This window comes from Lepidochelys kempii, chromosome 1, assembly GCF_965140265.1.
Source record: "Lepidochelys kempii isolate rLepKem1 chromosome 1, rLepKem1.hap2, whole genome shotgun sequence".
NCBI classification, from domain to species: Eukaryota; Metazoa; Chordata; order Testudines; family Cheloniidae; genus Lepidochelys; species Lepidochelys kempii.
Window position 1 is genome coordinate 142443084 of NC_133256.1, and position 14991 is coordinate 142458074.

The 14991-nt window shown below is 44.4% G+C and overlaps 1 protein-coding gene across 2 annotated transcripts in view; it reads left to right on the top strand.

Moving 5' to 3' along the window:
- LOC140916260 (organic solute transporter subunit alpha-like) overlaps window positions 1-13574 on the top strand; it is a 46223-nt gene extending 32649 nt beyond the window's left edge. For both annotated transcript variants that reach the window (XM_073357646.1, XM_073357635.1), the window contains 3 exons: window positions 2031-2177; window positions 6303-6408; window positions 10114-13574. In XM_073357646.1, coding sequence (XP_073213747.1) covers window positions 2031-2177; window positions 6303-6408; window positions 10114-10301 — 441 coding nt within the window. In that variant the 3' untranslated portion in view covers window positions 10302-13574. The remainder of the gene's footprint in view (window positions 1-2030; window positions 2178-6302; window positions 6409-10113) is intronic.
- The last annotated feature ends 1417 nt before the right edge of the window (window positions 13575-14991 follow it).

A 14991-nucleotide genomic window follows, 5' to 3' on the forward strand; every position in this document is an offset into this window, starting at 1 on the left:
CAAATTCGAATGAGTTTTCCGTTCCATGGTATTTTGCAATGATCAGATTTTTCATGTTCTCATTTTTCAGTTTTGGAAAAATCCCATCGCGTGGTTTGTCTGACCACTTCAAATTGGCAATAGAAAACCTCCAAGCCCCTCAAATATTCTGACAAATAACCAACAAGTGGCTATTATTTATTTATCTTACACTTAGGGTATGTCTACACAGCCCGCAGCGGCAAGCTTCTGAGCCTGGGGCTTGTGGGGCTTGCACTACCATGCTAAAAAGAGCTGTGTAGATGTTGCAGCTCTGGCTGGAATTCGGGGTCTGCAGCCTAGGGCGAGGGGTGGGCTTCAGAGCCCAGCTCCAGCTGGAGTCACAGCTAAAAAGCACTGTCTACACAGTTATTTTGAGCATGGTAGCACAAGCCCAGGTCTGTGTAGACTTGCTGCTGTGGGCTGCCACTTGCTGTGTAGACGTACCTTTAGCGACCTCAACCAAGATCAGATCCCCAGGTGCTGTACAAACACATAGTGAAAGATGGTCCCTGCCTGGAAGAGTTGGCAATCTAAACAGACAAGGCGCACCAGAGGTAGGAAGGAAAACTGCGGCATAGTAAGGGGAAATGACTTGTTCAAGGTCACATAGCATGTCAATGGCAGAACCAGGAATAGAAGCCTGGTTTCCTAGCTCACGCTCCAGCCCTACTTACTAGACAATGCTGCCCCTCAAGGACAATTTTTTCCATTAAACATTTCCATTGGAAAATTTCCAAAAAACCAGAAAATTACAAAAAAGTCTTTGTGAAACATTCTATTTGTGTAAAAAGTTCAAATTTCTAAGAGATTTAGTTTGAAAAATTCCAGCCAGCTCCACTTGTGGATTCAAAATCATCATCAGACAACCACCTGCCCTTTAATCCTCCTCTGATTCCATTCACACATCTCTGTGGCACCCATCGTTCAACTCACTCCACATACGCCGCTGCCTGCTTCTCCTTCCCCTAGTGTCTGGTGGCATCCTGGAGAATTACCCAGTCTGTGGTAAGATCCCCTTGGCCTTGAATGAAGGAACTGATTTTCATGTTCTCTGTAAAACACCAAGCCGAGAAGCACGTGAATAAAGGTAAATCTGAACTGCCTGATGTGTTGGCTCCGCCCTATAAACTCGAATGGATTGTTAAAATACGCAAAAAGCAAGACAACTCTGAGGATAATTACACCACTGCTAAAGCCAGTGGACTCAGCATGTTTTCTCCCATTCACAAAAAGCAAAGACTGTTTTCAAGCCAAATTTTTAACTCTTTCCACTGTAGCAAAAATGCAATTATTTGTAGGTGAAAACTCAAGCAAAGGAGTTGCCTGGGCATTTTGCAAACAGGACTGTCCCAAAGTTAAACGGGGTCCCCTGAAAACTTCAAAATAAGAGGCCTCTCAAAAAATGTTAAAAGGTTGGTCACTGTAAGCCGTACTTCACTTGATGGGCTCTCTGGTCACAGGATCAGTAGGTGCTGAGTACTGGCCTGGAATCTAAATGTCTACACACCTACTGAAAAGTTTGGACCTCTTACAAAAAAAAGACATGCTGCGTGAGTCAGAGTAGTAGTAATAATAAAGCCTTTTGTATTATTTTACAGCAATACAAATATAACCTAAAATATCTTTGAGTCTTCTGGGGGAGACAATTTGTCTTTCAGAAGAAGCCTCTGGTGGGTCATTCTGGGCTTGATCCTGCAAGATGCTGAGCACCAGCAACTCCCATTGGTGTTGACGGGAGAGGGATGGTGCTCAGGTCCTGGAATAATCTACCTCTTCGTCACCTTCCCAGGTCCTGCCAGTTTTGCAGGCCACTGGCTGATTGGTGATCAAGTACTGCATTCCGTATTATCCCTTCTGTTGGCAGTGTCCCCAGAGCAGTTTCCACTGCAAATCCCAGGAGCCTCTGCTGTTGATTGCAGCTTTCATAAAAATAGAAATAGGTGTTTTATTTTTGCATGTTTTCACAATTGCCAAGTCTTATCCATATGCCTGTTTAATTTGCTTTTTAGTTAACTCCTAATGGAGCTGCAATATGGATTAACTGCTTCGTCGGTGTCCTTACAATGATTGCTCTATGGCCAATTGGAATCATGTTTCAACAAGTTCAAGTTCTTCTTAACCCTAAGAAGATCAGCCCTAAGTTTGCACTTTATCAGGTGAGAATCTTCACATTCCAGTTTAGAATTTGCATTGCTGTTGATATAGAATAACCCAAGTCCTGGGCAGAATTTGGTACAGCGTATTGCTTCTCAGTTCAAAGACTGTAATTTAAAACTTACTGTACAAAGGCACACCCTTTGATTGGTTAAAGATGTGGTTTCTCTTTGAAGTGTTGTTCTTATTCATGCTCAACTTGTATTAACTTGCATCTGGTCTTTGTATAATGCTGGAGAACTGAGAAATATTTATAATCCATTCTTCCTTGGGCTGTGGGAAAAAAATAGCACAGAGCTGAGCTCTCTTTTCTCAGCATAAAGGAAGCCTCATGGTGTATCCTGTAATACAATGTTAAAATGCTAGTGTGTACTTTAAAAGATGGGAAGGGTTCTGGAACTGGGGGGCGTGGGGGTGGTTCTTCTTGTTTCAATTGTTGCACCATGCTGCTGTTTCTGTGTTGTTAGTTATTTTTCTTGGCCAGTCTACAAATGAGAATAAGACAATAATAAAAACATTGGCAGGAAACCACTGAATAATAGAGTGGGGCCAGATATGGGCCAGATTTAGTTCTATCCATTTTCCATATTAAAGAAACCCATGAAAGATACCTCCATCCTCAAGAAAGGATTGAGTCAGGATCCTCTTATTGCGGTGCTGCCATCTGTGGGCATCCCTAGGAGGTGGTACTGTAAGGCCTTGTCTATGTCGATGAAAAACCTTAGTGTAAATGCCATGACTCACACCGGGGCAGTTTACCTCACTAAGTTGACCTAGTGCAAGTCACACTAAGTTGTAACTTTAGCATCCTCATGGCCAAGACGGAATCTGCTCTGCAGGCAGCTCTGGCCAGGAAAAGGGGCACGCAGGAACACAGCAGGGAAAGTCCCTTCTGCCCCAGGGACACGTTGTTCCATACCCCCCGATGTGAACACACGCACACACCAGAACAGTACAATGAATACAGGAGAGGGAAATATTTATTTACAGGGGGATGAATGGAGAAGAACAACAAGAGGGAAGATAGGGGGAGCGGTAAAACAGGATTACACCTACCACGAGGCCCCACAGGCCCAGCGGTACCACAGTCTGAAAGGGCAGACACCGAGCACTGTGTCTGCTCTCAGAGTTCAGGAGTCCCGGGCAGAGTTCCAGTCTGGCAGCGAGTCTTGGGTGCTCCTGGTCATCTTGGGCACCAGTGAACTTTCCCCAACAAACTGCTCCAGTGCCCTCTTCTGCCACTCTGCAATCCCACACAGAGCGGCAACCTCCCCACTTAGCTAGCTACAGCTTCCCTCCTTATTCCAAGTGCAAAGTCACAATCCCCAGTACTCTTGGCACCATACAGCTCTGGGCAACAGTGATCCTGAATCCAGCTCCTGTTTCTCGGGTGATTCCACTCTGGCATGGTGCTCCTCCTGGCTCCTGTCCTGGGGTGTCCCAAATCGGCCGCTCTGTCCCTCCCAGGTTTCAGGCAGGTTCTTGGCTGCTTCACTCTGTGAGGGCCCCCTCGCAGCAGTCTGGAGCTACAGACACCCCCATCCCCCTGTCGTTTCCCTTCTCTCCATGCCCACCGCTCCCAAAACGGAACTTCCTCTTCCTGGAACAATCAGCCCTTCCTCCCCTCAGGGCAAAGATTTAAAAGGGCCATTCTCTCTAAACCCCAAACGGGTTACACACTGGTACAGTGTGTCTACACTAGGGCTGTACACTCAGTGTAGAGAAGGCTTAGGCCAGTGTACAGCAGGCTGCGTAGTCTCTGGCCATATGCTGTCAATGAGGAGGTGCAGCCTGTGTCCATGAGACACTCACAAGTAGTCAGTACATGTCAGTACAACCTGAAGGAACGGGTAGGAGGCAGGCAGCAGCTGGATGCCATCCAGCAACACACATCTGATATTGCCGTTTGTCTGGCAGGATGGAGATGGCAAAGTTTTTTTGGATCTGGGACCAGTATAGTTTTAAATTCACTCTGGTATTTAGGATTTTCACCATCTAACACAGTACAAAAGCTGCGTGTAGTTTTTACTGGATTCTGCTCTCAGGTATAGATCTATGTATGATAGTTTTCAGGCTAGTTCCCCCAACCCTATTTAATTGAAGTCAGCCTGTACATTAACTTCAACATGGAATTAAACACGATTTCAAGCTAGTGAGTCACTGATACTCCATATGTGCCCCCTAAATATTTTGGATGTCCACCAAGATATATGGCGAAGGCCAGCACAGACTAAGAGGTGTCACACTCTAGAGCACTCTCTCTATTCTGAGATCACATGCATTTGTTTGTTTTTAAAAATTACTTCATTGGGTGATTCATCCTGATGACGTGGCCCTGAAATCTGTTTTGCATGATCACAGCTGGCCTTCGCATCTGCTCCTACAGCACTTACTTTCAGTAGTCAGACTTACTACCATAAGCAGTCCCATTAAACTCAAGGCACTACTCACAGAAGGGAATATTACACCTCATATGAAGTGCTTCAGGCCGTTAGATTATAAAATCCTTAGGACAGGAACAGTTTTTCTCTGTGTCCCGGACACTGACAGCACTAAACTAGTAAACACAATAATACTGGAGGTGAATGAAAACATTTTTGTGTTTGTATTTTTATGGGAAATGTATTCATGGGGGAGTTCTGATCATTTTAACCTATGCAATGGATTTTATAATCTTACACTGAACCACAGATTTTCTTTCCCTCCTCCACACTTATCAGTTCCCAAGAAAGCAGTTGAATGTTATTCTGTTCTCACTGGCCTTAAGGAATTTCTTGATTTTTACATCTGTTTATGGATGGACTACTTTGTGGGCAGGGCGGGGAACATGCTGAGACAGCGAACGCTCTGCAGTAAATGTAAGCAAAGCTCAGTTTTCCTGACCAATTTAAAAAATGCTCTGGACACACGCCAACTAGAGACATGGGTTCAGAAAGAACTTCTTAGTGAGACACTGACTAGCTCAGGGGGAAAATTCTCAGGTCAGGAACAGTGCAAGAAAAGTTTGAGGGAGCAGGCCATGTTTCTAGCCTGCTCTAAGAAGAATTTATACACAAAAGGCCAGATTTACAAGGGTATTTAGGTGCATAAAGATGCAGATCGGGACCTAATGGGATTTTCAAAAGCACCTAAGCAGGCCAGGTGCCTACAATGGCTTCAGTGAGAGTTAGGCACCTAGGCCCAGATTCTAAACGTGTTGCCCATTGACTGTCAATGGGATTTAGTCTTGTGTGTGTCTAAATCCCTTTTGAAAATGAGAGCTAGGCTCCTAAATCAATTAGATTTTGCAACATTGAGCACAGCAGTGCCTAAATACCTTTAAAAATCTGGGCCCTAATCTGTTTAAGCATGTCTGTGAATCCCACTAGGTTCCTATCTGCATCTTAATGCACGTATACACCTTTGTAAAGCTGGTCCACAGAATTTAGTCCAAACTTACTCCCTTCCTGACATTTGGCTTTATTGGTTACTCAAACAACAACAATGCACACACATCACCCTGCCCTTTCTTCCCCCAGCTTGGCTTTCCCCAGCTTGGGTTCCACTGCAAAGACCTCTCTGTCCTAGAATCTAGTTTCTTCTGCACCAAAAGTCACTTCCTTTCTAACTAGGGGACAGTTTAAGAGTCACCCCTGCCACAGTGAGTTAGCAGGAATCGGTCATCATCTGCCTGCTGTGTGTGTGCGCGCGTGTGTGTTCCAACACCTCATACCAGAGTAGGGCAACAGAAGAATCTTGTCCCCTTGGTACAGGTGGGTACAAATTAATAATTACAGTGCTGGTAAGACTCCATTTTTCTTATGTTTGCTTCTGATATGAAGCAGTAAATATTGATCGATACCCCAAATGGCAGCCTCGCAGCCATTGCACCTTTAGACCGAAGAGCTGAGGTCAAGCCTTTTTTACAGCTAGGAAGTTTGATTTAATTTTCAAGCTGTGAGCCATATTGCCTTCACCAAAAGATTTATTCTGCAGGGGAGGCAGGCTTAGGGTAGGAGATGAGGAGAGGGGAAAAACAAGGTGGAAGAGGAGTTTATATTCTTCATGAAAGCAAGATCACTGTGCTGAACTACAGCCCTTCTGTGGTACTGATGCATCAATTTTCTTTTCTTTGTTTCTTTTCATAGTTTGTCCTCATTCTGAGCCAACTCCAGGCAGCCATCATCAACATCCTGGCTCTGCAAGGAATTATTCCCTGTGCACCACCTCTGGCTTCTTCAGCCAGAGGAGCATGTAGGTTCTTTTGGAGGGCTGTAGAGTGGGGAAGGGTTGTTTTTTAAATGTATAAAGGCCTGGAAATCAGTGTTGCCAACGCTCTCGATTTTAATGTGTGTCTTGTGACATTTTGGCATTTCGCTTAAATATCTGTTTCCTGGCATCTTGCAGTTACATGAGCATTTCAGCTTTCCCAGAAAAACCTTTCTTTCTCTCCTGGTTGCAGAGATAAGTGATAATGACTCAGAAACCAGATGTCAAAGACAAAAAATCCAACACATATTAGGATTAAAAATCATGAGATTGTAAAAACAACTATCTCATGTTTTTTTGGGGCCCATCTTATGATTTTTGAATGCTTGAGGTTGGCAGTACTGTACATTTTGAAAAATGACTGGTGATTCTGAGTGTCTAACCTGAGATGCGGTAAAGGGTCTGATCTCATAAAGTACTGACCATCGAGCCTTTGAAAATTAGGCCCCTTCAAAGGTTTCTGAAGTTGGACAGCCACAAATCTACTGGGAGATAAAGTATGCATTTACTAAAGTGCTTTCATGAGCAACAGAGCACTTTACAGAGATCTGAACTCCAAAACAGTGAGAATTAAGGAGCTGATCCTACAAGGTATTGTGTGTGCCCAGACCCCCAGTCTGGTCTTCCCTCCCTCCCTCCCCACCCATTTCTCATTTCTTTTCTTTCTGTTGGGAGATAAATCGTTCAGGCTGTTGGCATGTTAAACTCGGTTGGGAGGCTGGAAAGAGATGAGATGGGCATCGTTAGGCTGGAAAGTGTTAATGGCTACCATCAGCGGGTTCTTTGATCCATAGAAAATTATGGAGGCGCTTGAAGCTGTGACTCTGCTAACTAGATGCCAGGGGCGTGGTGTGTCCCCCGTTTTTCCCCTTTTGTTTTTTACCATTTTCTGCTCTTTGACGCCTGGAATATTCCCTGAAATTTTGGAATTGATCAGATGTGGTATTCAAAAGTTACCGTAGAACAGACAAATACCACTCAGCTGAGGGTTAGGCCATGTCTACACTCTGGGCGCTAGAGCAGCACAGTTATGGTACTGCAGCCCCATAGTATAGACCAGTGGTGCTCAACCTTTCCCTGTCATGCCTCTCCCATTCCGTAATGGAATCTGTCCGTGCCCCACCCTACTCCATTACTTGCAATTGGTTCAGCAAAGGAGCTGGGGCTGAAGGTGGAGCTGAGGGCAGAACTAGGGATGGGGGGAGGAGCTGGGGCTAGAGGTGGAGCTGGCCTCAGGGCAGAGAGCGAATGATGGCAGAGCTGGGCTGGGGCAGAGCAGGAGGTGGAGTGGAGCTGTGGCTGGGGGTGGAGCAGGGCTGGGTGGCTCTCCCTCCCCACCCTCCCATGGGGGCTGGCCCGGGCCTGCTACATGCCTCTCTAAAGTTTCTCTGTGCCCCCCTAGGGGGGCAGGTGTGATGGACTTCCCCAGGGTGCAACCTGGAACTGGGGTATCACTGAGCCTTCTGTCTCACCAGCCTAGGCTCCCTCACTCACTGTGATGCTGGGACAAGCTGCAGCTCCCTCCAGATCCTGCACTTACACAGACATTCACAGACAGAGACACCCACTGCTGCAGTTACATGAATGCTTTTCCTATCCACTCATGGACTAACAATAGAGTGGCTCCAGCCAGTCCCCCGACTAGCTCTCCAGCCTAGGACCCCAGAGCCTTACCATCTTGCTCTGGTCAAAAGCCTGACCAGTGTAAGTTTATATCCCAGTCCAGCCTTCAGTGTGGAGAGGCCAATGCACCAACCCTGAGTGGATTTCCTGAGCGGATTTCCCTTTTGCTCTTCAAGCATCACACTGTTTTAGGTAAAAAATATAAAACAGATTTATTAACTATAGAAAGATAGATTTTAAGTGATTGTAAGTGATAACGTACAAATCAAAGTTGGTTACCTAAGAAAAAACAAAACAAAATAGCAATCTAAGTTCAGTACACTAGGCAGGATTTGAATCAAGCAGTGCCTCACCCTGATGTTACAAACAGTCCAACAATCTTCCTTACACAGGCTATAAATCCCTTCAGACTGGGACTACATCCCCAAGTCAGTCTTTGTTCCTAAGGTGCTTTGTTGTAGGAGGAGTGAGGCCCAGTAATGATGTCACTTCCCCCTTATATAGCTTCTTCAATGTGGAGGGAACTTCTTTGTTCCAAGCAAAGTCCCCAGCACAGTTTGTACAGTAAAGTACAGGCACAAGATGGAGTCCAGTGTCACATGATCAAGCCACATGCCCTTGCATGCTTGGATGAGTCCTAGCAGGGGCCATTACCCATATTCTGGCTAGAACGTTCACAGGAAAGTCCATTGGGTGGGGAAAAGCTTTTCCCATGGCCCATTGTGTTTATTGATGGGCCCTTTCCTTGATTAGTCCATTCACAATGTGTTGGCTAGACTGGATGTAAACTACTTTATGGGTGTTACCCAGGAGTAAACACATTTGAAATACTGGCCCATAGTCAATATTCATAACTTCAGATACAAAAATGATACATGCATACAAATAGGATAATCATAATCAGCAAACCATACCTTTTCCATTGACACCTTACATGACATATTTTGTACAAGATTTGTTGCAATTCTATAACACTGGTGACTATGGGGGCACCAAGGTGTTACTTTGGGATACAGAATGTCACAGCGTGCCCCACAGATTGGGGACCACTGGTGTAGATGCATCCTACAGTGATGAAAAAGGTTTTTCTATTGAAGTCGGTAATCTACCTGCCTCAGTGGTGATAGCTAGGTCAGTGGAAAAATTGTTCCATCAGCAAGGCCGCATCTACATCAGGAGTTAAGTTGGCATAGCTAGGGCGCCCAGGGCCATGAATTTTTCACATCCCTGAGCTCCATAGCTATGTTGACCTAACTTTTAAGTGTAAACCAGGCTTTAGACCTTATTCACTCCCATCTCCCAGCAGTGTAACCCTGAAGCAAGGCTCCCAGCAGCAACTCCACCCAGAAATGGGAGGCAGTAGCACCAGTCTCATCCTTGGAAGGAGCCAGGAGCAAGGAACCTTCTCCCCACCCTCCCCAAGCCAACTCTTGCTAGGGAGGGGGGAGGCCTGGGCATCCAGGAGATGTGCTGATTCAACCCATCCTAAGGCAACTTTTGCCTAGAGCTTCTGTGGCTCTTTGGCAGCTTAGCCTGAAAATCCTGGCTACCCTCTGCAGGGGTGAATCCCACCTGGGCTACAACAGCCACTTGCTGGCTTAGGAGGAAGCTGCTTCCCTTGGCATAGGTGCTGACTCTGTGGGTGCTCCAGGGCTAAAGCATCCATGGAAAAAAATAGTGGGTGCTCAGCACCCACCAGCCACAGCTGTTCGGTGGCACCCCAATCAGCTGTTTGGCGGCTGGGGGGAGCTCTCAGCGGAGAGCAGCGAGCGGCGGGTGGGTGGGGGCCCCCAGGAGCGGTTGAAGTGGGGGCGGGAAGAGGCAAAGCGAGGGCAGAGCTTCAGGGAGAGGGCGGAGCGGGGGTGGGAAGAGGTGGAGCGAGGGTGGGGCCTCAGGGGAAGCGGTGGAGTCGGGGCAGGGCCTTGGGGCAGAGCAGGGGTGGAGCACCCCCAGGGAAAAATAAAAGTCAGTGCCTGTGCCCTTTGGGCAAATGGGGATGAGTTAAACCTACTGTTCTCTTCTTCCCCAATTCTGACGTGATTTCTTTTCTTTTTTTTTTTTTGCCAGATATGAATCAACAGCTCCTCATAATGGAAATGTTTCTGATAACACTGATCTCAAGGGTGGTGTATAGGAAAAGATATGATGATCTGGAACTTCCAGAGTGCACTGACCAGGAAACTAGCGACAACAAACAGAACACCAAGATCAACCTAAATAGCAAATTTATTGAAGATGGAACCCAAAATGTATAGAAGGTGGACAGATGTGCTGTCTTGTGAAAGCTGGGACAATACTTGTAGCCCAACTCAGCTTGCCCATGGCAAGATCCTGATTAATGTATATGCTTTACTTGAGGGGACGTCCATTGCAACTTTTATATCCTTATACTGCAAATAGCAGATGTCCAAGCTGGAACAGCTTCTGGTATAAATTCCTGTGACCTGGACAGAAAGGACCGAAAAGTGGGAGGATAAACCTCCTTATTTTCCAGAGATACATACACAGAGTGAGAGATTTCTGTCTCCATATAATTTCATGCAGTTGTCAGACAGTTTGGGTCCCATCAGCTTGTTTGAACCCTGCAGTGTAAATGTGAATTGATAAAATACAGGTTTGCACACATTATGGTCTTTATATAATGCGGCAACACTGGAGACTCACTCTTTTTGTTTTTTTCCTCACTTCGTGTAGCCACCTCTGTGTTTGGAGCTCTCTCCCTGTTCCAACACTTCAGGTGCCCACCCTCTCTTTGTTCAAATCCCTCCTCAACTCTCACTCTTCTCACCAAACCCACAACAGCTAACATACCTCAGTAAATATATCCTCTCAGACCCCAACACATCCTGCATGCGATATCCAACTCAGTAATGATAAGCTCTTTGGGTGAGGGCTGTCACTTTTTCCTGTCTTTTTTATACCAGTGATTCTGAATGTTTCCAGACTATTGTACCCCTTTCAGGAGTCTGATTTGTCTTGCATACCCCAAGTTTCACCTCACTTAAAATTACTTGCTTACAATATTGACATAAAAGTACAGAAGTGTCACAGCACACTATTACTGAAAAATTGTTTACTTTCTCATTTGTCTGTATGAAATTTAAATTGGGACTGACCTCGCTTGTGCTTTTTATGTAGCCAGTTGTAAAACTAGGCAAATACCTTGGATGATTTGATGTACCCCCTGCAAGACCTCTGCGTACCCTCAGGGTTATGCATGTCCCAGGTTGAGAACCACTGTTTTATACCAGTAAGCACACAGTAACCATTCATGACTATTTAATAATAGCTATCAATAGTCCTCCCCATGGGAAGCAGTGTGATCCAATGGATCGGGTATGGGACTAGGAGATAGGAGAGGTGGGTTATGTTCTGTGCTCTGCCACTGACCTGCTGTGCCTTAGTGTCCCCATCTGTAAAATGGGGATAATGATACTTAACTATCTTTGTGAAGCGCTTTGAGATAATGTATACACATTTTTCTATAAAGCTAAGTATTTTTATTAACAGGAATCATTTTCAAATAATTGCTCCCCCCTCACCCCCAATCCTGAGCCATCCTGAAGCCCACTAGGGACAGGGGTTCTCAAACTTTTTTTGCTGGGCTGCCATTTGAAAGTATTTCAAGCTCTGACATCCCTGCTCCCATACCATGCCACCCTTATTTCTGCTCTGCTGCTTACTTCAGAGCTGGGCACCTTGCCAGCAGATGCCGCTCTCATGACCCCCCCACAATAGCCTTGTGACCCCCCTTTTGGGTCAGGACCCCCAGTTTAAGAAACACTGCACTAAGACTTAGACTGTTTTTAGACTTGTTGGTCCAAATACTGCCATCACTGACACCCATTGGTTAGTCTCATTTCAGTGAATTTCCATCTATCATAAGGGGTCCCTGGAAATCCAGTGTTCTTTGAGGAGGCTAATTGCTCCATTTTGGTTTGATATAACTTCTGACACCATGTAATGTTTAGTAAGCTGTCAGGAGTTGTGTGTGTCATGAGAGACCAGCATTCAGCTCCTTCTCAGTCTCTTCTGGCTTCTCTAGTTCACATTGGGCATGGATGCTTTGACCATATATACACTAGGAAAATGTATCTGTTTTAAATACATAATATCAGATATGACTTAGCTTCTAGATTCTCCCACTAAGGTTAATCATGACCAGCTTACACTTTTTAAACACGATTGTACTTGTCCATGCTATATGCCAAAGCATGTTTAACATCTTGTTATTTAGCACGTTTTCTAACGTGATATATTTTCTAAGTGTAGACAAGGCCATAGATACTTAACCACAGCAGTTAGCATAGTTACTCCCATAGTTGTAATCTAATACCTATCCACATAAGATGGCATTTGCTAGTGTTTTATTGTGGCTGGCTGTGACTTCCTGGGACCCCAAATGGGGAAAATAGACTATTTAGAGCCAACAAGTCTTCTCATGAATTGGGATTGGAAACAATTTAATTGCTCGTGCAAATGGGACAAAATCGTTTTCAAAAGTCATGCTTTTTCTCTAATGATGTTGAAAATTGTTTTGTTCCATACATTACATTCAATGGCTTTCAGCATTGCTTCACTGGGACCTGTTGCTACTAACTGATCAATTTCCTAGTATACATGGGGATTTAGAACTCAAATCAAGTGTTGGGAACAGGCATGGAGACTGAATGACTTGGATCTTCCCACACACAGTTAAAGGTGTGTTATCTGGGCAAAGCAAGAAGCCTATATTGATACTGCCTCTGATTAACCTATTCTGTGGAGAGAAGGCTTCATTTTCCATCACTGTCAACCAAGCATTTGTCACAATCACATATCTGAAATGCTCATTAAAATAGATTTATATTTTAAAATCAATGTGAGCTTAGTTTAACCATGAGAGTCTCTTTAGCTATTATGCTTTTAGAGTAGATTTTTAATACTTCTACTATTATTCATGTGTCATATTTGAGCAATAGAAAGATGAGGTGGGTGAGCTAATATCTTTTATTGGACCAACTTCCGTTGGTGAGAGAGACAAGCTTTCGATCCACACAGAGCTCTTCTCTAGGTCTGGGAAAGGTACTCCAGCGTCACAGCTAAATGCAAGGTGGAACAGACTCCTGAGCATAAGTAGTTAGCATATACTCTAAGCGACCATTCAAGGTAAGACTGACACAACTACAGCTACACTGCATATTTGAGCAATGAAATTTACAGCGTAGGCAGTGATTAGCAAGTGGATTAAGTGGACTTTTGCGCTGGCAACTAAGAAGACAGATTTCCACTGAAATCAGTTGAAGTTAGGAACCTAAATACCGTTGAGGATCTGGGCCCAAGGCCCCAATTCTGAAAAGCATTTATGCACATGCTTATGTATAACCCTAATTAGGTCAGAACAGGTCTTGCGTAATTTTAAGCATGTGTTTAAGTGTTTTCCTGAATAGGAATGCTTTCCTGAATAGAGCCAAAATGATCATGAAAGTGGCAGAATGTATCATTTTTGTTGTTGTTAATGTTTTATTTTAATTATCCAAAAATAAAACAGGACCATTTGTTCTACTTTATATTTGTAATGTGTCTTTCCTCCTAGCTCGACCTCCAGCATTCTGAGGTGCTTTCTCCTCACTCTGGTAACAATCACATCTCAATGAGTAAGAACATTTTGCTTCCAATGGTGTGTATTTGTGATGTTAAAGGTTTACAAATACTATAATGTCAAGGCTCTCTCGGACGGAGAGTAACTGATCTTCAAGTTCCATGAGTCAAATTTCAAACAGCTGCCATAAAATGAGATATCTCGGGGTGAACATCTCATATCTTTGATGCCAAGCCTGCTTCAGATTGTCATATAAGAAAGGAGAGATATTTTTATCATGCCTTTTGTGATGATAAAAAGCACCATCCATATTAAACAAAGAACTGGAGCGAGAAGTGCAGGGGACATGCAATCAAAGGTTAAAATGTTGTAAGCATTTGGAAAACTAGTGAGACTGAGGAGAATAATAAACAGAAAAGGACAAGAGTGACAGTACAGTTCTTGTGTGGTTGTATAGCAAGGTGTGGCCATGCGTGGACAATTTGGGCTTTTTATTGTTATTTTTCTTCCCCCTCACTGCTAATAGGTGAGATGGCAGAAGTGCCTTTTTAGAATGGTTTGGATGTGGTGAGGGAGGGGCAGCTCAGGCGCTGACCCTGCAATTGCACCTTCACAGATGCTGCAGCAAGATCAAGGCGGTTGGGCCCAGCAGCATTGCCATCCCCATATTTTCAAAAAACCACAAGTCGGGCCCCCAAAATCAGGAACTTGGCTTTAAAATCATGAGATTTTTGAAAAATAATTTATTTGCCTTCTGCTTTCTGAGCCTTTAGGGTTCATGCTTTCAGGCTTTTCTCCACAGTTATAAGGAGTGGAAACTTACTTTTTAAAAAATGAAATCTGAGGTTCCTTGGTAATCCCATGAATCCAGGGGCTGGGCCTTTAGGAAAACCACCAAATATTGTAATAAACTCACAAGCATTGGCAATGCTGGAACAGGGAAGGGAAGAGCATGCTAAGCTTAAGGGTAGCATGAAAAAGGCCTCAGAGATGCGGCCATCTGTGAGAGAAGGACATAACAGGAGTACTGAGGCTGGTGTCATTGGTAGAGTGGAGAGGGCAGGTGGGGTAATGTATAGGGAGACTAAGTTAAATAATATATTTTGCAAACATCATTACTGTCATGTTTATCCTCTCCAGCAGATCATGACTGGTAAATAAAGACCACAGATCCCTATGCTCTCTTTCCCCCAAACTGATACATTGCCATTTATCATCTTTACTCTTTTTGTACAGTCTCTTAACTATTTTGGACCCTGATTCTCTTCCTGACCCTACCACTGATTTGCCTTCTGGCCCCAGGCAAATTATTTAATCTGCTTGTGTCTCTGCATCGCCAATGTAAAATAGACACACATTTTTAT